The 26,631-nt window shown below is 43.2% G+C and overlaps 1 protein-coding gene across 1 annotated transcript in view; it reads right to left on the reverse strand.

Annotated features, from left to right (window-relative positions):
- Positions 1-10,475: 10,475 nt before the first annotated feature.
- Ccdc80 (coiled-coil domain containing 80) overlaps positions 10,476-26,631 on the reverse strand; it is a 34,250-nt gene continuing 18,094 nt past the window's right edge. Inside the window, exons 4-8 of the mRNA XM_045147055.1 lie at positions 25,196-25,332; positions 23,155-23,303; positions 16,211-16,314; positions 11,930-12,010; positions 10,476-10,976 (exon numbers count right to left, since the gene is read on the reverse strand). Of these exons, the coding sequence (XP_045002990.1) occupies positions 10,630-10,976; positions 11,930-12,010; positions 16,211-16,314; positions 23,155-23,303; positions 25,196-25,332 (818 nt within the window). The 3' untranslated portion in view covers positions 10,476-10,629. The remainder of the gene's footprint in view (positions 10,977-11,929; positions 12,011-16,210; positions 16,315-23,154; positions 23,304-25,195; positions 25,333-26,631) is intronic.

The raw sequence follows: 26,631 nt of genomic DNA on the forward strand, positions 1-26,631 counted from the left end.
TGGGTGCAGCTGTGTGTGATCTACTCTAAGAACACGAGAACAGCTTCCTGCCACAGGCCTAAAGGGGATGGGTAGGTGCTACTGTGTTAAGCGCTGAAATTAGCCAATATTAACTCCTTCCTTAAAAGTTGCCAGTCTTCAAAGTAGCTGCATGAGACAGGTGCCAGCAGTGCAGGTGTTGCCCACACAAGGAAACAGGATCCTGGGGCTCCTTAGTTTGCCATCTTACCTGTATCCTCTGCAAGGAATTTTTACTTTATGAAAACTTACTGTATATTTTGTCTTGAATTTTCACTCATTCTCTGTCTTGCGTAGTGACACATCTATTTACTTTTCCACTTGCAATAGTTTTTAGGGTCTGGAACCCTCCAGAAACTCCACACAGACTCTTAAAAAAAAAGTCTTGCCTCATAATTTTCCTATTACTCAATTTTAAATCAAGGGTGGCTTCTTTGAGGTTTTTGTTCATATTTTTAGTTTGCACACATTGGGTTAGAAAATAAAATTCACATTATTTTCTGTTAATTTTTTTTAATGTTTCCTTTACCATATTTGTGCATGATTCATGGGTACTTAAATAGAAGGCAAACTCTGTTTTCTTAGTACAGAATTTATTACAGGATGTCTGACACTTTCGTGTTATTATTTTTTGTACTATTTATTTTTGTGGGTTTTGGTATAGAAAGGTACATGCTAGTTATAAAGTTATAATTTAACTGATTTATACATGCCCTTAATTAAAACTCACCATTTTTCTCATTAAATGCTTTTTAATTTTAAGTTCTACTTACACAATACTGCTAGTAATATTGCAGGCATATTTTATAACATATGAAATATTAGTAATGTGGCTTATATGTCATTAGCATTAGTTATATATTTATAGCATACATATTTTTGATTAGCTTATTAAGTATAGTTTGGCTTGATTTTTAGAACACATTTAACTTTTTATATATAAAGTTAGTATCGTCTCCATATTTCAAACCAGTCTCGAAATTTCTTAAAATTGTTAAAATTTATTCTGCTTACATTTCTAGTCTAAGTATAGTGATTGTTATTGCATTTTTGAAAGAAAAATTACAACCTTATAAATGTATCGACTGCAATAATTAGTCACTGATCATTTTCATTGAAAAAAGAGAAACTTAAGATACTGTCTATGTTCCCAGCTATCACAAGTTCTGGGCATTATTTTGAGATCTTTTATGCTATATTTCATCTACTGAAATATTTGTGTTCTTCCATGAGTTAAGCAATAGCATTAAAAATAGCTGTAGCCTGGAGGCAGTAGTGCAGGAGTTACCCATGAGAAACTGTGTGGTGATAACTTAACATTCAAGCCAACAAATCACTTAAGGATCATTTAAAGAAATAATGGTAGGCTGGAGAGGTGCTTGCCTGCGAAGCCTGTCGACCCATGTTCTACCCTCCAGATCCCATGTTAGCCAGACACACAGAGGTGAGGCAAGCGCAAAGTGGCACATGCCCACTATGTGGCGCAAGTGTCTGGTTTCGATTTCAGTGGCCGAGGCCCTGAGGCACAAATTTTCTCTCTGTCTCTCTCTCTCTCTCTCTCTCTCTCTCTCTCTCTCTCCTGCTCTTTCTAAAATAAAATAAATTAAAATTTTAAAAAGTATTAAAAAAAAAAGAATGGTGTTAGCTGTAAGATGAAAAATGTGCTGGGATCAGGTTCTGTGGAGTGGCTATCAGTAACTTGCGGGGGGTGGGGGGTGGTCCTGGAGATAGCAGAGTCTCCCCTAGCACGGATCATCAGCTCTGACCAAGGTGGAAAACTGCTTTGGACCAGACCTCTCAGTTCTGTGGCTATTCGTCAAGAAGATTCCAGCTTGCAATGGAGAGATGTTTTAGGAGGAGCTCACCTACCCAGTACTCAGTCTTCCTGTTCTGTTAAAGAGTTGGGTACAATATAGCTTGAAAAGCTCCTGAAGCAAATAGGAAACTTTCTAAGTGATCAAAAGGCATTCTGCTTATTGGCAATGCACTTTCTTAGTGGGGTATAAAATAGTCATACCTGGAGAGATGGCTTAGCGGTTAAGCACTTGCCTGTGAAGCCTGTGGACCCCAGTTCAAGGCTCTATTCCCCTGCACCCATGTAAGCCAGATGCACAAGGTGGCGCATACATCTGGAGTTCGTTTGCAGTGGCTAGAGGCCCTGATGCACCCATTCTCTCTCTTTCTCTGTCTGTTGCTCTCAAATAAATAAAAATAAAGATAATTAAAAAAATAAAATAGTAGAACGTTCTTAGAACTGATGTGAGCATGGAGAGATGGTTCAGTCATCAAAAAGCATTTGCTGCTTAAGTGTGAGGGCCTGTCAAACCAGAATCACTTAAGTTCAACTCCCCAGTACACACATAAAAAGCCAGGCATGGCTACCACAGCTGGAACCCCAGTCCATGAGGGACAGAAACTAGAGAATTGCTGGTGCTCACTGGCAGACAGAAGCTCCAGGTTGAGAACGGGAGGAACCCATCTTGAAAGAAATACCAGCATGTGTAGTAAGAGGACACCAGCTGTTCTCTGGCCTCCACACACATGTGCATGTGTGTATATCACACAAGCACGCACAAACAACTGCTATCATAAGTTTGGTGAAATTTGGAAGTTCCTGTAAAACTTCTATGTCCCTTTTAAGTACAGTTTGAATTTTAGTTTATAATCCATATTATCATAACTAATTAAGCTTGATTTTTTTATATTTGTTTATTCTCAAGCAGAGAGAGAGAGTGATAGGAAGAGAAGAGAAAAAGAATGGGTGCACCAGGGCCTGTAGCCGCTACAGACAAACTCCAGAGGCATGTGACACTTTGTGCCTCTGGCTTATTTGGGTACTGGGGAATCAAACCTGTGACCTTAGGCTTCATAGGCAAGCACCTTAACCACTAAGCCCTCCCTCTAACCCAAAGATTAATTTCTGTATGATATGACTTCCTCATTCATAGCTTTTTTAAATGCTAATTCAGCTCTCAGAAAGAAGATATCTTCAAATGGAATTTACTTTTCTGAGGTTTTGGCTGATACGCTGCCCGAGATTTTGTGTATATATGTTTAGCACCTAAGAATTATTTATTTGCTCCTGTCAAGCACAGTCTCCACCTGAACCTCCACCCCACACACCAAGTGAGAAACAGCTGGACACCAGCGTGTTGTGTACTGCTTAAAAGTTGAGCCTGACCCCAGCCTCTTGCCGTCTCTTATCTGTCCAGTGGGACGGCGCCAGGGATGCCTTCTGCTGTGTAGGGTTCTGGTTGATGGGGTTGGGGGGTGAAGTGGGATTTTTGTAGGACCTTCCAGAGGCAGCTCTGTTTAGCTCTTCACCAGCCTCTCCCAGCACCTCTGGGAAAGGGACTCCATCATGAGTGTCTCCTATTCAGCTTTAAATTGTCCTTTCTTCTCAGTTCTCTGTCCCACTCATCATCAGTCTCCCTTTGCTCTACACTGATCTTGTCATGGGCTCATTGGGGGCTGGTACTGGATTTCTGGAAGGTCACGTGATCAGACTCCCCCTGCCCCAGGTTCCTTGGCTAAGGCCCTGTCTTGGCCTTCAGGGTCATCATTTAAGAAGCAGTCATTGCTCTGGCTGCCAGCCCTCCTTCCCGTTCCTTTTTGTTTTTGAAAACTGTCGTTGCTGTTGTTAATGTAGGTGTGCCCGCACTCCAGCTAGAAGTTGAGAGGTTCTGGGAGCTCTTCCCTTTCCTCTTTCATTTGGACCCATGAAGTGTTTGGTCCACAGTGTGGGTCTTGCGGTTAAGATGGCGGCGTAGCCAAAGCAGCCTAGGGGGGATAAAGACCAAAAAAACTCAGCAAAATACACACTTTTACTAAAAAGTGAGGTGTATAGGAAATTGAAGCGGCAGTGGAGAAGTAGAAGAGTTCCAGAGCATCTAGAGCCCGCTCAGGCGGGAAAAGCGGCTCTGGCAGCTCAGCCAACCGCCGCGGCCGCGGCGCACCAGAAAGCCGCCAGACTCGGGTCGAGCCGCAGAAAAAGCCAGGTGCGGGCGCTTCCCCTCACACCGCGCTCTCCGCAACTCGGGGAACGTGAGGGGAGAGCGGCAGCGAGCCGCGGAGGAGCAGACCGTGAGGTAGAAGAACACGTGGAGCAGCGAGAGAACCAGAGCAGCTGCGGCTCCCTCCCCTCCCCCACTGCCTGAGCCCAGCTCCAGCGAACAGAGCAGCGGCCTGGGACCCGGCCATGCCAACTTGGGCTGACAGCGGGACCCAAGCAGGAGCAGAGTTCGGCAGCAACATCAGCGGCTCCAGCACCGTAACAGCGGCCCCAGCAGCAGCAGACCCAGGAGTGGCAGCAGCAGCAGACTCGGCAGCAGCAGCTTCAGGGGGAGCAGCAGCAGCTTCAGCAGCAGTGGTGGCTCCAGCAGTGGCAGCTACAGCAGCAGCAGAGGCAGCAGCAGCAGTGGGTCCAGCAGCAACAACTTCAGCAGCAGTGGCTACAAACCCAGCAGGGGCAGCTTGAGCAGCAGCAGTTCTAGCAGCAGGGGTGCTGATCTACAGGGCCACACTTGCCAGGCTCGGTTTGCCCCTCAGGAAAAGCAAGTGCCCAGCTCCAGAAATCAGAACAGCAGCCTGACAACCCAGGCAGCAACTTGACTGAGACCAAAATCATCCAAGGTAACTGGGATTGCACCAGGGAAGGGTCTCACTTGGTCACAAGCTGACTTGGATCCCTCAACAGACCAGAAATCTTAACCTCTTTGTTGATAGAGGATCTGGTCATTATAATAACTACTCTTGCATACATACTCCGGGCTGTTTTTGATTGAATGTGTACAGTGTTTAGTTAAATTTTAGAATCTACCTATATTTTATTCCACTCAGCCTGCTTGAATACTCCTATAGCAGGGAAACTCAACCCCTAAGAACATCTTTGTAGATACTCTGAGAGTCTTAGGAGCCACACCTAACACCTTAAGGTCCTACCCTGAAAATATATTACATCAAATCAATTGATACAGCTAAGAATACACAGCTAGCTAGAAAATCCAAGCATTAACTTAATCCAAGATGCAAAAATATATACATTATAACACAAGAAACACTAAAAAGCAAGACGATGTAAATCCACCTGAAAGTATTAATGCATCAGAAATGTCCTCCAGTGAGAAAGAGTTAGAGGAAATGCCTGAGAAAGAGTTCAAAAGAATGATTATAAATATGTTCAAAGAGGTCAAAGAACACATCAAAACAATCAAAGAGGAAATCAAAGGAATCAAAGAAGATGCAGGACACAATTTAATGAAATAAAGAAGGCAATACAAGACATAAATAAGGAAATAGAAATAATAAAGAAAAACCAGTCAGAATTACTAGCAATGAAGAACACAGTTAATGAAATAAAAAACTCTAGAAAATCTCACCAGTAGGGTGGATGAGGGAGAGGACAGAATATCTAAGCTAGAAGACCAGGTGGCAGACCTAATGCAGTCCAACAAAGAGAAAGACAAACTTATAGAAAAGTATGAGTGGGAATTTCAAGATATTCGGGACACTATGAAAAGATCCAATATAAGAATTCAGGGTATAGTAGAAGGAGAAGAACTCCACTCCAGAGGCATAGTAGGCGTCTTCAACAAAATCATAGAAGAAAATTTCCCCCAAATTGGGAAAGAGGTGCCAATGCAGATACAGGAAGCCTTTAGAACCACAGCCAGACAAAACCCAGAAAGAACCTCTCCTAGGCATATTATAATCAAACTTCCAAACACACACACCAAAGAAAAAATATTGAAAGCAGTTAGACAGAAAAATCAAGTTACCTACAAAAGCAAGCCCATCAGGATTACAGCAGATTATTCAACACAAACTTTTAAAGCCAGAAGGGCTTGGAGTGATTGATATATTCCAAGTTCTGAAAGATAACAACTGTCAACCAAGGTTACTTTATCCTGCAAAGTTATCCATTCAAATAGATGGAGAAAGAAAGACATTCCATGACAAAAGCAGGTTAAAGGAGTATTTGAAGACAAAACCAGCTCCACAGTGTGGGTCTTTCAAAACCGGAGGGGCTCTCCTCTGCCTTCTGGGAAAGAGAAGGGCGTAGATGGCTCTCTTGCTCTCCTCCAGTGCTTCTCCTTCTTTAATCTTTTACAGATACCCTGTTTCTCAGAAAACTGAGTCTCACACAAATCCACTGATTCTCTTGATCGGCCTCCTTAGGCTGCCGAGGCTGCGTAGTGTCAAGGTCATCTCTGTGCTTGCACTGCTGGGAGCCAGGCTCCTGGTGATTTTGTACTTCCTCATGAGCCAAACCACAGTTTCTGAATGTCCCGGGGAAATGTCTAGCCTCCTGTGTATCACTGGACTTTTCTTATTTTTAGCTGCTTTCTGTCCAGTTTTTTCTCATGAAGTATTTTGTAAAGCGTCCATGCACCCTAAATGGTGCTCTTCAATGTGATGAACAGTGGTCACCGTGTGCCGGGCAAACAATTTGAAGGGACTACACTGAGACCGAGGTAATTTATGTGCTTGGAAATGGAACAAAATTCCCATTTCTTTTTTGTATCTATGGACTGGATCTCCACAGAGCTTTCTTTCCTAAGCCAATAAGCACGTGGGTCACATAAGGCTCTTGTGTAAAGAGACAGTTTTATTTTGTTGTTGTTGTTTTGGTTTGGTTTTTTGAGGTAGGGTTTCACTCTAGCTCAGGCTGACCTGGAATTCACTGTGTAGTCTCAGGGTGGCCTCAAACTCATGGCAATCCTCCGACCTCTGCCTCCCAAGTGCTGGGATTAAAGGCGTGCGCCACCACGCCCGGCTTGTAAAGAGACTGTTGTAGTCACCTTGTTGCTGGGGCAAAATATCCAACCCAAAGCAGCTGGTGAGAGGAAAGTTTTTACTTTGCCTACAGTCTTAAGGGGAAGCTTCACGATGGCAGGAGAAAGCATGTCACAAGCTGAGGCTGGCCATGACCTCTGCCACAGCAGGTGGCAAACAGCAGCGACAGAATGAGCTGAGCACTGGCAAGTGGGAGCTGGCTATAACACCCCAAAGCCCATGCCCAACAGCACACCTCCTCCAACACGGCTCCACTGCCCAAGTCGCCACCAACTGGGTACAAAGCATTCATAACACATGAGTTCATACGAGACATCGAATTCAAGCCACCACAGGACACATCCAGACGTTGACCTGGGCCACTCAAATACTGGGAAGGTTAAACCTGCCTGAGGAAAAACGCATTTCCTTTGTCTCCTCCTTGTCACAGCCCTCAGAGAAGGTGATGAATGACATTTTTGCCTGGTTCCCTTGGATGAGGCCGCTCAGACATTCCTCTCTGGGACAAGCCCTGTGGCCTGCGTCCAGGCCTCCTCTGTGCCTCCCTTCTGGGGTCCCTCTGTGAGTGGCCTCTGCTCTCCTCCACTTCTGCCTGCACGCACCTGCTTCTCCTTCTTGCCTGAGCCCTTTCGCATGGGTTTTGCTAGCACTGGTTATGGCTTTAGACATAAATCTGGACTCATCAAACTCAAGAGTCCTTCCTGTCCTGCCTTTGATACGTGTCTTGGTCATCCAACTCGTCCTCATGGCAGTCAGAAATCTTCTTAAATTTACTGTGAAGCTTATAGCTGTTGGGTGACTGGCTGGCTGCCTCGCAAGGGCTCCTCCGAGTCAGTCTTGGAAGCAGAGCGGATTTCATTTTTGCATTTGCATTAGAGACGTTCCCTTTCTCTTTCATTTCTCTCTTAAAATTTTTATTGCCGGGCGTGGTGGCACACACCTTTAATTCCAGCACTCGGGAGGCAGAGGTAGGAGGATCGCCATGAGTTCAAGGCCACCCTGAGACTACAGAGTGAATTCCAGGTCAGCCTGAGCTAGAGTGAGACCCTACCTTGAAAAACCAAAAAAAAAAAAAAAACAATATTTATTTGACAGAGGGAGAGAGAGATTGAGAGAATGGCGCACCAGGGCCTATAGCCACTGCAAACGAATTCCAGACGCATGTGCCCCCTTGTGCATCTGGCTAATGTGGGTCCTGGGAAGTTCAACCTGAGTCCTTTGGCTTTGCAGGCAGATGCCTTAATTGCTAAGCCATCCCTCCAGCCTCCTTTCATTTCTCTTTGTTGGTATTTGTCTCTGCTCCTAATCTTTCCCTTTCTCTGTCTTCTACTCTTCCAATACCTCTTAATGTAGGCCACTCCCCAGTGCGGCACTTCTCCTACTGTGAGGAGCCAAACATGGAGCCAGTAGCCTGGAGACCTTTACTCACAGGGCTCTTTTTGGATGGACTCTAAGATCCAAAACCAACTTCAAAAGGGCCTTGGATATCCAGCACTACCCGACAGAGTTGAGCCCATCTGGAATGTGTTAGAAAGTTGAGAACTGGGTTTTGATACAAGTCCAGAGAGGTGCAGTGACCACTGCCTCACCATCACAGACTGAAGAGGTTCTTGAGAGCTTCCTTTCACTCCCAGGGACCCGGTTCAGAAACCTAGCCCAGTGGCATAGAACTGGGGCTCATAGATGGTGGCACCTGACTCTGGCTTTGAGTTCTTGGACCCTTTTGTACCTTGAGAGATGCCTCTAGAGAAAGTCCCTGGTTTTCACCAGCAGCCTGAGGTGGCCAGCTGTCCTTGAAGTGGACTTGTTCTGTTTTGCAGACACTCACTTAGAAGATTCAATTTGGTTGTGGTTGAAGGATGAGCATCTTGACTTGTCAGAAGACAACTTTTCAGCGTTCTAGAACAGCTCCTGCACCTTCTCTTTGAGGACTGAGGTGTGGAACAGACCTGTGAAGACTGTACACTTGCCAGTAGTTCTGCCCATTGCAACAGTGGTTTCTGTAGTTTCCTCAGTTACACTGGCCTTGGGGATAAGAACTTTGGTTGCACCCATGGAAGTACTAGGGCCTCCCCTAATCTCTTGTGCCCTCACAGAACTCTTGATACACTCAGAGATGGTTGCTGTTAATGATCTGGAGAATATGATCTAGGATGAGACCTAGAAGCCAGCCTTTGCTTCCTGGAAGGAGAGACAGATCAACTTTGGGTCTGAGGCTTTGAAAATAAGAGAAAGAGAGAGAAAGAGATCTGGATGCAGATATTGAGGGAGAACAAGGAGATCCAGATTTCTTTTCGACATCTCTGAAGAACGTGAGTTTTGAGTATTACCTTAGAATAACGATTCAACTTGCACTGGATCCAGACCTGGCCTCCCAAGTAACACAAGCTCCTCCAACTTACCCCAATCACAAGGTGTAATTCCGCTCACATCCCACCCCAACCCTCAAAGCAGCTACAGCTACAGTCTTGCAAAGGTCAGATTTTTCTAGTTACATTATTGATAAATGAGATTTTGTACTTTATATTACTTTCTATAGTCATTCAGTACAAATGTCAGATTGTCTGGAAAGTAATTGACTCACCTTTAAAAAAATTTTTTTTTCTGTTTATTTTTATTTATTTATTTGGAGCGACAGACAGAGAAAGAGGCAGACAGAGAGAGAGAGGATGGGTGTGCCAGGGCCTCCAGCCACTGCAAATAAACTCCAGACACGTGCGCCCCCTTGTGCATCTAGCTAACATGGGTCCTGGGGAATCGAGCCTTGAACCGGGGTCCTTAGGCTTCACAGGCAAGCACTTAACCACTAAGCCACCTCTCCAGCCCACCTTTTTTTTTTCACCAGAAATCTCATGTGACATTTACTGTTGCTAAGAAGGTAAAGGTTTCCTACTCTAGTATTTCACTCCATAAATGCTAAAAGTAGTCATAAGTGTCACAGAGTTAGATAGGAACTTAGATATCCATTCTGACTTCCTCGAGACCCAGTGGCCTTTCTGTAACACACTGATTTACAACTGGAAACCAACATCACTAGTCCTGTGGTATGAGCTTCATGAAAGAGCCTCATTCACAGCAGATCTATCATAACTGTGTTAGGCTGACATTTCAAAAGTCTAAGAGGTTAATTGTTCTCTGTTTTATCTGTGCAGATGTTTCCTGAAAACATTTGTACTGTAATCTTTTCCTTGAACAATCACAGTTTTTTTTAAATCATTTTTATTATTTATTTGAGAGTGACAAACAGAAGGAGAGAGAGACAGAGAGAGAGAGAGATAACAGGCACGCCAGGGCCTCCAGCTACTGCAAACGAACTCCAGACGTGTGCACCCCTTTGTGCATCTGCCTAACGTGGGTCCTGGGGAATTGAGCCTGGAACTGGGGTCCTTAGGCTTCACAGGCAAGTGCTTAACTGCTAAGCCATCTCTCCAGCCCTGAACAATCATAGTTTTTACTCACCAATTGATACGAAAATAAAATACATAAAATATGTATTTTATAAAATTGTGCATATCCGAATAATAGCTATTATTAAATAAAGAAATACTACTATCCATATTCAGTACCATCATTTACCACCAGGTTGACTCTAGCTAGAGCAACAAAGAATTATTTTAAAGGTCTTTCTGGCTTACCTTAAAGTTTCAATAACAACTCATGAATAGGGAAAAGTTTGCTATTTATTTAAGTTTGGAAGAACACTAACAGAAAAAGGCAGGGAACGTAGAAGTGTGGAAGAACTCCTTTATATAGGTGGCCACACCTGGCTTTAGCAGCTGGAGGGAAACTGGCTGTACCTGGGTTACATATTTCTGTTCAGTAAGGGTATCCATGGTGGTAACTTTCATGGTGACGATAGTCATCCTGGTAGCCATCCTGGTATCCTTGGTGGTAACTATGGTAGCCATAGCCTGCATATTCATCTTCTGGGCAGCGCATCCCCAGTGACTGCTGGATGGCCATTTCCTGTCTCCGAAGTTGCATTGAGTCGATTAAGTCATACACAATCACCATGGACCACATAGGAGAGGGATACCAAGACTTGACATTTCCATCTTTTCCAACCAGAAGCATGGAGAAATATTCTGGGCTCACTTGAAAATAGTTACGAATGTCTTTCACCAAATGGGCTGGTACGTCTTCTCTCTCTATAGTGGCACTTCCTAGAATAGCATTAGGATAGTTGTTAGTGGATGGAAAAGCCAGAGCTCATAAAAATATCAAAGCAAGAAGAAACCCCTATGAGGATACAGAGAAGACCTGTGGACCTGTCCTCTTTAGCTCAAAATACAGCTAAACCCACTGCGACTTTTCCTACTGGAGGTTAGGTATACCTGCTATTCTGCAAAATGTTACAAAATAGAGCACCCCAATTTAATCCCACCAATATCAACTTCTTTAAAATTTGTCATTGGCAAAGATAATGATATTGTTTCTATGCCTATGCTCATTTTTAACTAGATTCATTCTTTGCAACGTTTTCCTTCTGAGGGTTGTCTTGACAATGAGAACCTTATTTCGTTGTCAAAGGTGAAAAATAGCAATCATGTTAAAATCTAGATGACTAACAATTATGATGAGTGACAAAGAGAAAGGGAATTGAGTTTCTAGGGATTCTCCTTCGGCATGGCGCCAGATAGTTAACATGCACCGTCATTGAAGGAGTGCGGCTATACAGGCAGGGGCTGAACTTGCCCTACTGAAAGCTTTCACCAATACTCACTTCGTATAGTTTTTCTGAGCCTCCCCTTGCATTTCCTTATCTGTTGAATGATAATCAAGGGATACATACTGTATGTGTCATAACACTATTATGAGGATTAAATGATTATAAATATTTCATAAAGCAGACAGCACTATGTAGACAAAAAACATTTTAGCTAACAAAATGGATAATTTTACTGTCACTTTGAGTAATTTCATATTTAAAAAAATTAGTTCCTGTGCTCCACGGCATATTGCACACACATAATTCATGTACACATATGCACACAGGGTGGAGGAGTCAGTGAACATTGTCAGTTTATGTAGTACACTCTCTGCTTGCATATAGGTTGATGTTTTTTTAACTGAACTTAATACTAGTTCATAGTGTTTCAAAATAACAGCATATTACCATTAATAGGGAACAGTTCCAAAACGCCCCCAACTTCCTCTCCAACACCCAAAAGCTTCAGAATAGTTATGTGACGCAAACCTAATGCAGAAAAGGAATGCCACAAAATTAGAGGAAAGATTTTAAAGACATCTTTAACTTCCAAGAACATGATAACTGTTAATTAAAATCTCTAAAATCTGAAAAGATTACTAAAAGATAGTAACTTAAGTAGGATAATCTATTTACTATGAAACTATGAAACAATAGCTGGGTGTGGTGGCCTATACCTTTAGTCACAGCTCTCAGGATGCAAAGGTAGGAGGATCCTTGTGATTCCAAGGCCAGCCTGGGACTACAGAATGAGTTCCAGGTCAGCCTAGACTATAGAGTGAGACTGTATCTCAAAAAGACTAACTAGGGCCGGGCATGGTGGTGCACGCCTTTAATCCCAGCACTGGGGAGGCAGAGGTAGCAGGATCGCTGTGAGTTTGAGGCCATCCTAAGACTACATAGTGAGTTCCAGGTCAGCCTGGGCTAGTGTGAAACCCTACCTCAAAACAAACAAACAAAAAAAGACTAATAGGGCCAGAGAGATAGTTTAGTGGTTAAGGCACTTGTCTGCAAAGCCAAAGGACCAAGTTTTGATTCTCCAGGACCCACGTAAGCCAGATGCACAAAGTGGAACATGTGTCTCATTTTCAGCAGCTAAAGGCCCTGGCATGCCAATTCTCTCTCTCTCTCTCCCATAAATAAATAAGAATTAAAACTAGCTAAATACTAAAAAAAGAAAGAACTGTGGAAAAGGAAGTTACAGATTTTAGCATTAATAAGAATCAGGATTTTTTTTAATTGTATGTTTAATGGGTTTTTTTGTAGACTGAAATAGAGGAATTTGTTCTTAAAGTGATTATAAAATGATAAAAATGAAACTACTGAAATCAAACATTCTATTATGATCTAAAGCTTAGTGATCAGCATTCTGAAAAAAGAAAAGTCAAGCCTGAAGTTTTCACAGCTTTTATGTATAACTTAATTTCCTTTCAGAGAAAAAAACAGCAGGCCCCATCCATGGTGATGGTTAAGATCTAGCTGCACCATGTTTTTTTTCTGCCTTAAGTGGCAGATCCTTAGTCCTAATTTAAAGACTGACTATGAAGGGGAAATCTTGGCAGACACAGCTTGCCATCCTCAGCTAAAGTTTCAGCTAAGGCGGGAAGGTCATGCCTCTGTAGCTTGCTGGAATTCTTTTGAAGATGAAGCCTACACGAAGGGATTCATGAGGAAGAAATTCGGAAGGGAAGCCTAGTCACCGTAAGAGCAGGGAACCAGTAATGAAATCACCCGTGGTGTTTGTTGTCCAGGAGAGAAAATTAAAACTGCTGTGGCAGGGTTCCTCAAAGGAGGTGCTGAAATTCAAGCAAAATGCCATTCTCCTACTTTTTTCTTTTTGTTTTTTCTTTGTCTTTTCCCTTTCCCAGAAAAGTTAATCATTCTGTTCTAAATATTGGTTATTAATATTTTCAAAAGAGAAGGCCATAATTTTAATATTGCTAAAAAAACATGATTAGTTCACATTTCCTGTTGTTACAAGAGGGCTTGCTGTGCTGATCTGAAAAATCAAAACACCAACTAATAGCTGCTAAAATGGCGTCTTCAGAGAGGGGGGGCATTATTTTGTGTTGTTTGCTTATTTTATTTTAATATTTTATTTTTATTTATTTATTATTTGACAGAGAAAGAAGGAGAGGGAGAAAGAGAGAATGGGCGCGCCAGGGCCTCCAGCCACTGCCAACGAAATCCAGACGTGTGCGCCCTGTTGTGCATCTGGCTAACGTGGGTCCTGGGGAATGGAACCTGGGTCCTTTGGCTTGCAGGCAAACACCATAACAGCTAACCCATCCCTCCAGCCCAGCTTGCTTATTTTTTTGAGATAGGGTCTCAACTACATAGCCCAGGCTTGTCTGGGACTCACAAGCCCCTGGCCCGAGCTGCCACAGTTCTGAGATCACTAAATGTGTGCTTCACCAAACTAGGATTGCATTTTCTATTTCAACTGTAGTGCATCTTTAACATCTCTAAAAACATCTTTATTAGCGATCACTATTGATGGCTTTCAATAATTTAGTATACACTTAAGAATATTGACACAAATATTCTAAGTTGATAGAAAGTATTAACCTGGGTAACAGGTGTGAAAGTAAAAATGGAATTGAGGAATAGTTTTATCATTTTGAGCTTGTTTCTGTCTTTGTGTGTGTGTGTGTGTGTGTGTGTGTGTGTGTGTGTGTGTGTGTGTGTATTAGCAGAGAGGTTGATGTCAGGTCTTTGTCTTTCACTCTTTACATTATTTATTTATTGTTTTTGGGTTTTTTTTTGTTGTTGTTTTTTTTGTTTTTGAGGTAGGGACTCACTCCAGCTCAGGCTGACCTGGAATCCACTACGTAGTCTCAGGGTGGCCTTGAGCTCACCGTGATCCTCCTACCTCTGCCTCCTGAGTGCTGGGGTTAGAGGCGTGCGCCACCACGCCCACTTTCACTTTGTTTATTAAGACAAGGTCGTCCTTGAGCCCACAGCTTACTGATCCAGCTAGCTAGTTTGCCCCAGGCATGTACTGCTTCATGATAACTAGGACTACAGGTGGTGCACCATGCCGACCCCGCATTTACATACGTGCTGAGGACATGCACTCCGGCCCTCAAGCTTGTACAACAAGAACTTTAGAGATGGAGCCATCTCTTCAGCCCCCTTATTTCACATCTTAAAACTGAAAAACATTTGAGATTTACAGATATTGGGCCACAATTCCTTCACAAAACAAAACTTATACATCAAGTGCAGTTTTGTAAGTAATACATGATTCTTCTTACTACCAGTATCAAACAGTCCTAATTCATTTGTGTTCCAAGTGATGAGTTTTTTTAAAAAATTTTTAAGCTTTATTTATTTATTTATTTATTTATTTGAGAGAGAAAGAGAAAGAGGCAGAGAGAGGGAGAGAGAGAATGGGTGCACCAGGGCCTCCAACCACTGCAAAGGAACTTCAGATGCATGCGACCCCCTTGTGCATCTGGTTTACGTAGGTCCTGGGGAATCGAACTGAGGTCCTTTGGCTTTGCAGGCAAACGCCTTAACTGCTAAGCCTTCTCTCCAGCCCTTAAATGATGAATTTTTAATCAGTGTTCCCAAGTTACTCCTCCCTATGTCTAGTGACTCAAAGTGGCCCCTGTCCACACAGCTCATAGGATTTCCCTTGTGACTCTGTCACCATCTGTCTTCACACTGAGCTTAGTCAGTTTTGTGGACTAGCAGTCTATGGCGAGGTTCCAAATCATACTGGCATCCGGGCGTGGGGGCACACGCCTTTAATCCCAGCACTTGGGAGGCAGAGGTAAGAGAATCGCCATGAGTTCAAGGCCAGCCTGAGACTCCATAGTGAATTCCAGGTCAGCCTGGGCTACAGTGAGACCCTACCTCAAAAAACATAACAAAAAAAAAAAATCATACTGGCTCCTTCAGTCCATTGTATGATGTGCAGAAAAGATTTTTTTTAATACATAGGGAGTCACAACAGTGGGGAGAAAAGAAACAGTTTTTTCTCTTTTGCTGGCTTAAAAACAAGGTTCTGAACTAGGCAAGAGGGTGCCTGCCTATAATTGCAGCATTCAGGAGGATGAGGCAGGAGAATTTAGGGATATATAGCAAAAGTCTGTCTCCAAAAACAAGACACCAACAAAAACAGAAGGTTCTGTTTAGCAGACCTAACTGCCTTTTCTGTGCCATTATAAAAACCTTTTAGAATAATATATATATAGTGATATATATATGATATATTTCATCATCATGAGACAGGTTTTAAAAAAATTTAACAGGCCAGGCGTGGTGGCACACGCCTTTAATCCAGCACTCGGGAGGCAGAGGTAGGAGGATCGCCGTGAGTTCGAGGCCACCCTGAGACTCCATAGTGAATTCCAGGTCAGCCTGGGCTAGAGTGAAACCTTACCTCAAAAAAAAAAAAAAAAAATTAAACAGAAAGATAACAGATAATAGAAGTCAAATGTTAGATGCTTTCAATCTTTTTGTTACACTTCAATGAAGAATATAAAAAGGAAGAATATTGAAAAAAATTTAACTGAAACTTCACTGAAAGCAATTGAGACTCATCAGAACAGACTATGTATGGGAATTTATAGCCTGGGCTTGGATGGGTATTTAGATGACCTAAGCCTCTATATTCCATTTTAGAACTGCCCAGGAAGAGAGTCATATGGTACAGCAGAAATGAAGTGGCTTCTCGCTCACCAAAATTGCATGCCTGACCACTGAGGGCAGAGAGCTGCTGTGAATAAGCCCAGTCTTCATCATTAGGAGCAGAGATCACCAGCAACCGCCTCCTCCATCGGAACCTGGGAGAGAAGCAGAAAGCCACCATTATTGCTTCAAACAGCAGAGGCCAGTGTAAGAAAGCAGAGTAACCTTCGCTGTTGGTTTTTTCCATTCCCAGAATAAAAATCACCGGCCTACAGATCTATCCCACAGCTCCTCGGGGTCATTAAGCTTTACCACACTCATGTACGTGATCTGTCGTGACCCCACGGTCTGCCTACTTTGGTGCTTGTATAGCGTGTCAGGTATGAGTCTGTGGTCACCGTGTTGGACGAGGTCACTTGGGGTGAAATGACGCTCTCAGCTATAATGAATACTGGCCAAAATTACTACCAGCACCAATTCAGAACCACAGACAAGAGTTGAAGAGAACTCAAGTCTTGGGAGTTTCCCCTTGAGGGAGGTTTTTTTGTTGTTGTTGTTAATATTTTATTTTTCTTTATTTGAGAGACAGGGAGAGAAATAAGCAGAGAGAGAGAAAGAGAGGGAGAGGGAGAAAGAGAGAGAGAGGGAGAATGGGTGCGCCAGGTCCTCCAGCCGCTGCAAATGAATTCCAGACGCGTGCGCCCCTTGTGCATCTGGCTTACATGGGTCCTGGGGAACTGAACCTGGGTCCTTTGGCCTTTCAGGCAAGCACCTTAACCACTAAGCAATTTCTCCATCTCTCTAGTGAGTTTTTTTTTTTTTTAATGAATGTATAAACAAGAAAAAGAAAACTAAATTGTAAATAGATGGCAGTGATAGGATGAATGAAAATCTGAAAGCAGTCATGAAAAAGGGTTCCGGGGTGGGGGGGGAAAGCCCACATACCTTCCTCAGTAGCTGCTGCTTATTCTAGAGGCAAATACAAGTTCTAAACTACGCCTGATTGCCATCAGTAAGAAATAACATGGAACATCTCAGTGGAAGGTACAAAAAGACCTTGTGCCATGGATTTGGGCTAAGCTTAGGTATACTGTAATAAGCTTGGTTTCTGCTTTTAACAGCTCTGTCATGGGTGGCCAGTAGAAAGAGCTTTTGTCTCACAGCTAAGAAACTCAAATTCAAGCTTTGTCACCACTGCCTTTTGGGTGTTCTTGAGTCTATCACCCAGTTCACCTAAGTCTCACTTTTCTCTTACTTCTGGCATTGAAAACAACACTGTTTCCTTCAAAAGGGTGTTAGAAGATTTAAACTCTGAAGCAGTCTGTTATCCACACGACGACATGAATATAGGAAATCATGCCTTAATTTTCAGGCTTCCAGATTAAAGACCTTTGTCTATTTATTTTATTTTATTTATTTATTTGAGAGCAATAGACAGAGAGAAAGAGGCCGATAGATAGAGAATGGGCACTCCAGGGCCTCCAGCCACTGCAAATGAACTCCAGACGCATGCATCCCCTTGTGCATCTGGCTAACGTGGGTCCTGGGGAATCGAGCCTCTAACCGGAGTCCTTAGGCTTCACAGGCAAGTGCTTAACAGTTAAGTCATCTATCCAGCCCAAGACTTTTGTCTATTAACAGACAGTGGACATTGTGCCCTGCAATTCAATAAGATAAACTATTTAACTCTTACATGTGTCACTTCATAGCTCTCTTACTACACAGTTAGTGCTCCTTGCCAGAACTCAGGGAAAGCATGCTTCACTTTCTCCTGTTTATAGAGGACAACATGAAGCTTAGAAAGTGAGTCACTCGTGGTGGTGCACGCCTTTGATGCCAGCACTCGGGAGGCAGAGGTAGGAGGATCCCTGTGAGTTCGAGGCTACCCTGAGACTACAGAGTGGATTCCGGGTCAGCCTGAGCTACTGAGAAAAAAAAAAAAAGTGAGTCACTAGCTGAACTAGTAAATAAAATCTAAAATAGTGCCAAAATATGGACTTCTCTGACTTCCTGTGGAGACCCTAGCCTGCCCCGCTCAGAGGTGGTATTGATGTTTGGCTCATGCTTCCAGGGTGCCCAGTAAGGCACTGAAGGACAAACTATGTGGCCATGGGTCCAATGCACAGAGTTGTCTCAAAGTCAAGAAGGAGTTTTCCTTCCTACTTTGGGTTCAAGCAACCAGCGGGGTGTTAAGACACTTGCTGAGCCGCCAGCCAGCCAGCCAGTTGTAGGCCTGGCTTCTCTCCTTGTGCCTAATCCTGGCTCCCAAGTGTACGTAGTTTTCAAATCCCCAAAGAAAATGGCCTCTGGGGGTGGGGGAGGGGGACAGTGGTTTGGGTGAATGAGAGAAAATGATAGTCTGATGAAATTCAACCTCCAAATGGATGCCTGTCCCAAGACTTGCCAAGGACTTACAGTGCCGCTCGCTGTGACATGACATTCACATCCTCTGCTTGTTTTCCTTCAAAGAGAAAGAAGAGCAAAAACCTCTCTGCCGAGGACAGGGCTGTGAAATCCTGGGAAAGGGAACAGTGACGCTGTTGGGTCACAAGCCCGTTCTCCTGGACTTCCCTGCTTCCTTAGGAGGTGTGCCAGGCCAGAGCTGGCTCATAGCCAGCATCTACCCAGGCCAGCCTTTGTGGCCTGCATGGAGCCCTTGGGTGTCCTGGAGGGAGCTATTTTGGTGAGGTCTGTTTGGGCTTGTTTACCTGTATGCACCATGAATGCAGGCCAACGGGACAGGAGGGTGGATTCCCTGCCCCAGACACGACACACGGAAGGCTCCTGGCCCTAAGTGATGATTCTACATCCCACAGTGGGATCTCGGCCCATAGCTTAAGGCGCTGACGGAAAATAACTTTTAATGTATATGACAAAAATTAACTCCTGACCACATGCTCATTTGAGGCAAGTTGTTTTTCTGTCACTCTAACTGATCAGTAAATGAAGCCCCTGGGAGCAGTGTGTGTGTGTGTGTGTGTGTGTGTGTGTGTGTGTGTGTGTGTGTGTGTTTCTCATGACTGGCATTTCCAAATTAGTGTGTATTTGCCAATTCTCTGGGGTTTCTGTCTTGGGGAGAGGTAATTATAGCCTGAACCACATTGCTAAAGACCAGACTTGGCTTCAGGGTCGGGTGAGCTAAAAACCAGGCTGTGCAGTAACAACTCAGCAAAGGTGAAGGAAAATTCCAATTTACATACTGGTTTGAACTGGGTTGATTTTCGTTGGCTTCTTGTTGTGTTTGCCTGGGTTTGAGTTCTGAAGTGTTTAGTTAATCTCTCTCATTTCACCCTTGATGACAAAATTCTGAGTTTCTGTCCAGTACTGTATATGGATTACTTATGTTCTGCTAGCTCCTGAGCCTTCATGACCTTTAACAAAATGACCCTTCACAATGCTTTTAAGAACAGGTACCCATGCATTATAAACATATTGCAGATGGGAAGAGTCAAGCCCAAAATGACTAAGTAATTAGCCAAAGTCTTGCAATCCATGAATGAAAAAAACCAGGATTCAAACACAGCGCTGGCTTACTCCTGCCTTTAAGTAATACATTAAGTCATTTTAATTTTGTTTTTTGTTTTTTGTTTTTTGAGGTAGGGTCTCATTCTAGCTCAGGCTGACCTGGAATTCACTCTGTAGTCTCAGGGTGGCCTCGAACTCAGAGCGATTGTCCTACCTCTGCCTCCCGAGTGCTGGGATTAAAGGTATGCATCACCACGCCTGGCTTAGTCATTATAATTTTTAAAATCAGTGATAATTATGGTCTTATGAGGATAGGCACAGGCTAGACACAGTGATAGGACTGCTAAACAGTAACCATAGCTCACGTTGGATTTCCATAATATACATATGTTCTTGAAACACTGATGAACAGAAGCCACGGCTTTTATGTTAGAGAAAAGATGTTCTTAATGTATATTAGGACCTTATCTAGTTCAAATAATTTTAGATGAGAAATACTTGTATATGTCTTAAGAATCAAATAAATCCCAAATTCAAATCAATAATTAGCCTGGCTATATCAATGACCTTCTCATTCCCAGGAAAAAAGCCCCAACAAGATGCATGCACAGTGATTAGAAAAAGTCACTTGCCCTAGGAAGCAAAGAAGAATCTCACAGGAAATCGATGGCTACAGAGCTCACAGCTGGCTTGGTCTCTGGTTGAGAGGGAGTCAGGTAGCTTTGTTAAGTTGTTTAGGGTGCCTGGGCCCAAAAATCAAAGGCAGGAATGTCTGCCCTTGCAATCTCCACTTTGCTAGAGGTCAAAGGATGATCTGACTTATCTCTTGCCTACAGGAGTCTTTTAGATCTGTTTTGTCTACAAATAACCCGAGCCCCTCTTGGGGGGGGGGTTCCCTTTTCTAGCATTTATATCTAATCCTGACACTGTGGTTGGTCAAGTTCAGCTCCAAGAACTTGGTGTCATGGCTGGCCTCTTCCTGAGCCACCCTCCAGCCCAGGCCAACCAGCTGCTCTTGGGTTCATTGAGCCTGAAGGGGAAGGCTGCCACAGTAATGGTGTAAATAGATGCGTGCCAGGGATTCCCACGTGGGCTCGCTACCCTCTCCTGCCCCTCACAATGCAAGAGTCTTCTGCATTTCCTTCTCTCTCCTTCTCTTCATCTAAAGTCTCTCTAAACCTTAGCCTCTGGTCTATGGATTTTAATTCTTTAAATTCATAAGAATCCAAGGTACGCGAAATTTATTGGCACGTTGGCCTATTGGTATATTGGCAAGGAACCCCAAAATTCCCATTTCATGGTTTTAAGTAATATCAATGGGTTGGATAGTTATTTTAGAAGATGAGCAATCTGCATCTTTGACTGGGATGGTTCAGTGGGAATGTGTTATTAGTCCTTGAAAAATCAGATCTAAGGAAAAGTTACTAGGGAACCAAAACCATAATACAGGGCTGGAGAAATGGCTTAGCAGTTAAGGTGCTTGCCTGCAAAGCATAGGGACCCATGTTTGACTCCCCAGGTCCCATGTAAGCCAGATGCACAAGGCAGCACATGCACAAGGTCGCACATGTGCACAAGGAGGTGCACACATCTGGAGTTCGATTACAGTGGTTGGAGACCCTGGTGTGCCAGTTCTCTTCCTCTCTTTCTCCCACCCTCTTATTCTTGCTCTCACTCTTACTCTCATTAAAAAAAAAAAAAAAAAAAAACCTTTATACAATCACACGATGTCTTCAAAAGGAGCATCAGAGAAGACTCACATTGAGAAGTTGTTCGGGGGCCACTGGCTTCTGGCACCAACGTTAGCTCAGTAATGAGAAATAGTTGATCAATGTCCATTGGTCTTGCTGCTTTATAGCAATATTACAGCTTTTAGGTCATGGCATTGTCATGGGAATTAAACAAGAATATAGGTATCCACCACTTTTCTTGCGTCTGTAATAGAATGCCTGACATACTCAAATTGAAGGAGGAAAGGTTTACTTTCACTCACGGTTTGAGGGTGCAGTCCATCATGGCATGGAAGGTGTGGTGGTAGGAAGGGCCTGTGGCTGGGACAGAGGAAGCGAGCAACTGCTTGCTAACATGTTGACGGATCGGGAGGCAGAGAGAGGACAAAAAGCAGGTCTGGCCTATAAACCTTAAGTTCTATGCCCCAGAGATAAACTTCCTTCAACTCATCCTTACCTCCCAAATGGTCCACAACCTCCCAAATAGCGCTTGCTTCAGGGCACCACATCATTAGCGTACAGGGAATGTTTTATATCCCTTGCTTGGTGCAGAGATGAGCACACAGCAACCCTGGACTTGCTACCATTACTTTCTCCTTATGTCTGAGAGAGTTTTGTCTTTTTTTTTTTTTTTTAAATGAGAGCAAGCAAGTGAGAAAGAATTGGTATGCTAGGGCCTTCAGCCACTGCAATGAAACTCCAGATGCGAGTATCCCCTCATGCACACATGCAACATTGCATGCTTGCATCACTGAGCGTCTGGCTAACATGGGACCTGAAGCGTCAAACATGATCCCCAGGCTTTGCATGCAAGCACCTTAACTGCTAAGCTGCCTCTCCAGCCTGAGAGAGAGATTTTCAAGGCAGGCGAGTTGATAAGCACCGAGACAACCTAGCTATGAGGTGGCAGACTGCAAACATATGAAAACAAAATCCTTGCACTTTAGTCATCAGGAATCCCAAGACTCCTGAATCCACAGGAATCTAATTATCTAGTTAGTCATCACTGAAGGCTTGAGTTGGACTAATGTCAGGAGAATGTGCTTTTATAGACCTACGTGAAAATTCAGCCCAAGTAACACACATTTAACACTGAACCTTTGGGCAATTGCTTGCTTGTTTTATGGAGGGTGGTGTTTATATGAGGTCTCACTGATTTTATTTATTAAGCATGGAATTCTGTGGAGTTTTCATCCAACATCAAGAAAGACATGGAGAAAAGAAGAAATTTTCTCATTGCTTAATATTTTTTTTGCACTCTTCTCTGGTTATACTTCACTAAAGTTGCTGTAAAATGGCTTTCAGTAGACAATACTCCCCAAAGAATCAAGGAGCCAGGTCAAGAAGACTCCTCCTTCTAAGGTCTTAGTGAGGCTTTTGCTGTATTCCACAGAGTTGTAAGGAAAAAGCAGAAACTCAACTACAGTGTGACAAGCCCGGTTTGAAAGTGGAAGGGATATAATAATTATGTAAGATAAAGATACCATATGCATAGGTTTTTTAAAATTCACTAGCTGAATAAATCTCACAGACGTTCAGAATCCAATACTCCATATCAGGAAAGAGAAAAGAAATGTCACCAAACCAACCTTCATACTTGGAACTGGTCCTAGCCAGCCTTACCTTACAACCAAAGCCTCCTTCTGCCTGGGTGAGACTATGCCCAGTTGGCAGAGTGCTGAGAAATAATCAAGCCCACTCCATAAGCCTACGCAACGCTGCATTTCTTTAGCCATCTCTGACCTCATGTGGAGCAATTTGCACAAGCCCCTCTCAGGAGTGCAGAGGTGAGGGGTATACCTGGATAGGAAGTTCTCCAAGGACTGCCTCTTGTCCTCCTTGCAAACAATGCCCTCCCTCTTCTGCTTCTCCATGTCATGGATGCGAGACTGGAAAGTATCGACCAGATCAAACACAGACTTCATTGCTATCGGCACCTCATAGTATTGCTGTTTAAGAAAGCACAGCATGCATATGATGTATAGGTACATTTTAGAGGCTAAAGAAGCAGACGATTCAGGAGGGGTCTAGGGACATCTTTTGTATTGGAGCCTGGAAAGCTCACTGATTTATAAATGGCTCTTCAGCAATAGTTCACACTGTCGATAGTTTGAGGTTCGGAATCTGTTAAGCAATTGCTATACTTAGAAGGAATTATTCTTCTCTTACTGAAAATAAAGTCCATACCTTCCTCAGTAGATGAATCCCAGGTTCACATCCCTACTTCTGGCACTAATCTGGCTCTTGTTCATGATACAGCCAGAAAAGGGAGGAAATGTTATACTTATGAAAGGGATGGCATGTTAAGAGTTTGTCAACTGGACTTGAGAGATGGCTTAGCTGTTAAGGCACTTGCCTGCAAAGCCTAAGGACCCAGATTCAACTGCCCAGAACCCACATAAGCCAGATGTGCAAGGAGGCACATGCATCTGGAGTTTGTTTGCAGTGGCTCGAGGCCCTGAAATACCCATTCATTCTTTCTCATAAATAAATAAAAATAAAATATAAAAAAGGAGTTTGTCATCTGAGGGAAAAGGGTAATTTCCCATCAAAGGCTGTTTTATAGCCCCTGGGATTTTTTTTTCTTTTTTATTGAGTGAACATCACTTACCATTAGGTTATATTTGATTACATGTTCTCAGAAACATGATAGGATACAACTTAAAGGCAATGAAATTCTACTTTCTGGGTCATAGCTATCTGGACTTACAAAGGCCACCTGAAGCAGATGTAGGTCCTGCTGAAAAAAACCAACCAGTGCTTCCTTACCCCAATGGAAATCTACTTTAGAGATCATCTGGTCCTACCTCTCATATCAGAGATGGGACAATGCAGGTACAGAATGCATTAATGGAGCCATCTCTCTCCAGCACCCCAGAAATACTGCAAGGTAAGTTAGCTATTCTAAAAATAAAATAGTCTTCCCCTAAAGATCCTCATGAAAGTACACAAGGGTCAGGAAGATGCTGGGCTTTACAGCCAGTCTCTATAGGAATGAAATTAATACTAACTGGTTAAGCTTGGGCAATGTACTCATCCATCCTAGGCCTTGTATCTTTTTTCCCATTGTGAAATAAGAACAATACTAGCCTTTACCTTAGGACTTTGAGACAAGGATTGCAAAGAACTGGGTGGGGTTCTTGGCATAAGGAAAACACTAAATAAAATTAGAAATTTTTATTATTGCTGTGTCTATGTAACAAGATTTTAAAATTATTTATTTATTTGAGAAGGAGAGAGAGAAGAAGAGGCAGATAGAACGGGCATGCCAGGGGCCTCTAGCCATTGCAAACAAACTCCAGATACATGTGCCTCCTTGTGCTTACGTGGGTATTGGGGAATCAAACCTGGGTTCTTAGGCTTCACAGGCAAGCGCCTAACCACTAAGCCATCTCTCCAGCCCTATAACATGATTCTGCATAGTGAAAAAACTCTGTCCCTAAGCACATGAAGAAACTAAGTATCAAAACCCTATAATCTTCTTCCATGTTCTTTCAGGAAGTTAACTTTCAGACCCTTCCTAAAGAGACCTATACTAAGAATGGGTTTCTTGAAGGGCATAAACACATCTTCACCTTTAATTCCTAGCTACTTAACTAGAATTTGATGAATGCTCAGCATTGAAACTACAGAAAAATGTAGTCTGAGTCAAGTAGCTGGGTCATCAAAGGTCAGTTTCAACAATTCATAGGGCAGCTGAAATATGTGGGCTATTTCTCACCCTTACCATTTTGGAATAATCTGTGTTTTCTCATACATGTAAGTGGACTCACTGAGCAAATGGGATCATAGTCGCTGTTCTGAGGAATGGCATTGCAGACCCTGTGGCCAGAACCTGTACCTTGACTCTCAGATCCACATCTGTCAGCACCATGAAGAAGTCATTGTAGGTCATCCCATATTCCTTCCTCAGCTCCCCGATGAGATGCTGGTCGACCAAGTCATCATCATCCACCACACGCATGGGTTTTTCATTATCTTAAAGCAAATGAAATGTGAATGAAGATGAGTGTAGCGAGACAGCAATCAGTGAGACAAGACTGAGTGGAGGCTTTGGACCTATATCTAGCTCAAATCAGGCAACTCTTTCTTAGTTTCATATGCTCAACTCACATTATAGGTGAACAGAAGTTCCAGTGTGAATTAATAGATATGGAAACAAAACAAATCCATAAAATAGTTTTGAAAGCTACTTCTATAAAGTTGAGGAAAACTTCATGTCTTCCCATGCTCTTCATAGTGAATCAGAAGGGTTTGTTTCTCAGAGAGCACAATTTATCACAGACACTGAGAAAGAGACAGGGCTTGCCCAACATCACAGTGCTCACTAAAATAAAGTCAAAGGACTCAGCATGCAGCACTCTTTATACTACCCAAATGCCTCAGCATCATGGTTAGAGAGTCCAAGATTTTTTTTTTCCTTGTTTTTTTCAAGGTAGGGTCTCATTCTAGCCCAGGCTGACCTGGAATTCATTATGGAGTCTCAGGGTGGCCTCAAACTCACAGCAATCCTCCTACCTCTGCCTCCCAAGTGCTGGGATTAAAGGTGTGTGCCACCACACGTCTGGCTGAGTCCAAGTTTTAAACAAAAGTTTGTTCCAGCTTGTGAGGGATGGCTAAGTGGCTAAGGTGCTTGCCTGAGGAGCCTAAAGACCCAGATTCAAGTCCCCAGTAGCTACGTAAGCCAGACACACAAAATGGCACGTGCTTCTGGAGTTCTTTGCAGTGGCTGGAACCCTGGTGAGCCCATCCTCTCTGTCTGTCTCTCTTTTATGTATCTCCCTTTTTCTGCTTCCAAATAAATCAATATATAAAATTTTTTTAAAAAAATCGTTCTAACTGGCAAGAAACCAATTTCATAGTTTATTTTTTTCCTATCAAGTAAAAGATTTTTCTGAAATAATTTAGCCAAGCATTAGAAATTAAATAATTTTTCTCCTAGATTACTAAAAAGTCTATATGCTTGGCCTGAACAGAAAAATCTGCCAGAGGACAACTGAAAGCACACTGGTGGACTCTGAATTCAGTTAGGATAGGGCACCTCTACAGAAGGACAAGCTGCACTGGGCAAATCTGAAGAAAGTTCCTGTGAGGCCAGTTCACGTGGCCACAGGTCGCTGTGATACTCTACATTCTGTTCCAATGAGGTCTAGTGAAGAGTGAGGGCCTCTTCATTCAGAACAAGCCACACAATGTAGGCACCTTCCTAAGCTCACCCAAGTCCTATCTAAGCACGTCGGTGCTCATGAAGTGTGCCAAGACTTAGAAAAGTACATG

This window comes from Jaculus jaculus, chromosome 4 (genome assembly GCF_020740685.1).
Source record: "Jaculus jaculus isolate mJacJac1 chromosome 4, mJacJac1.mat.Y.cur, whole genome shotgun sequence".
Lineage (NCBI taxonomy): Eukaryota > Metazoa > Chordata > Mammalia > Rodentia > Dipodidae > Jaculus > Jaculus jaculus.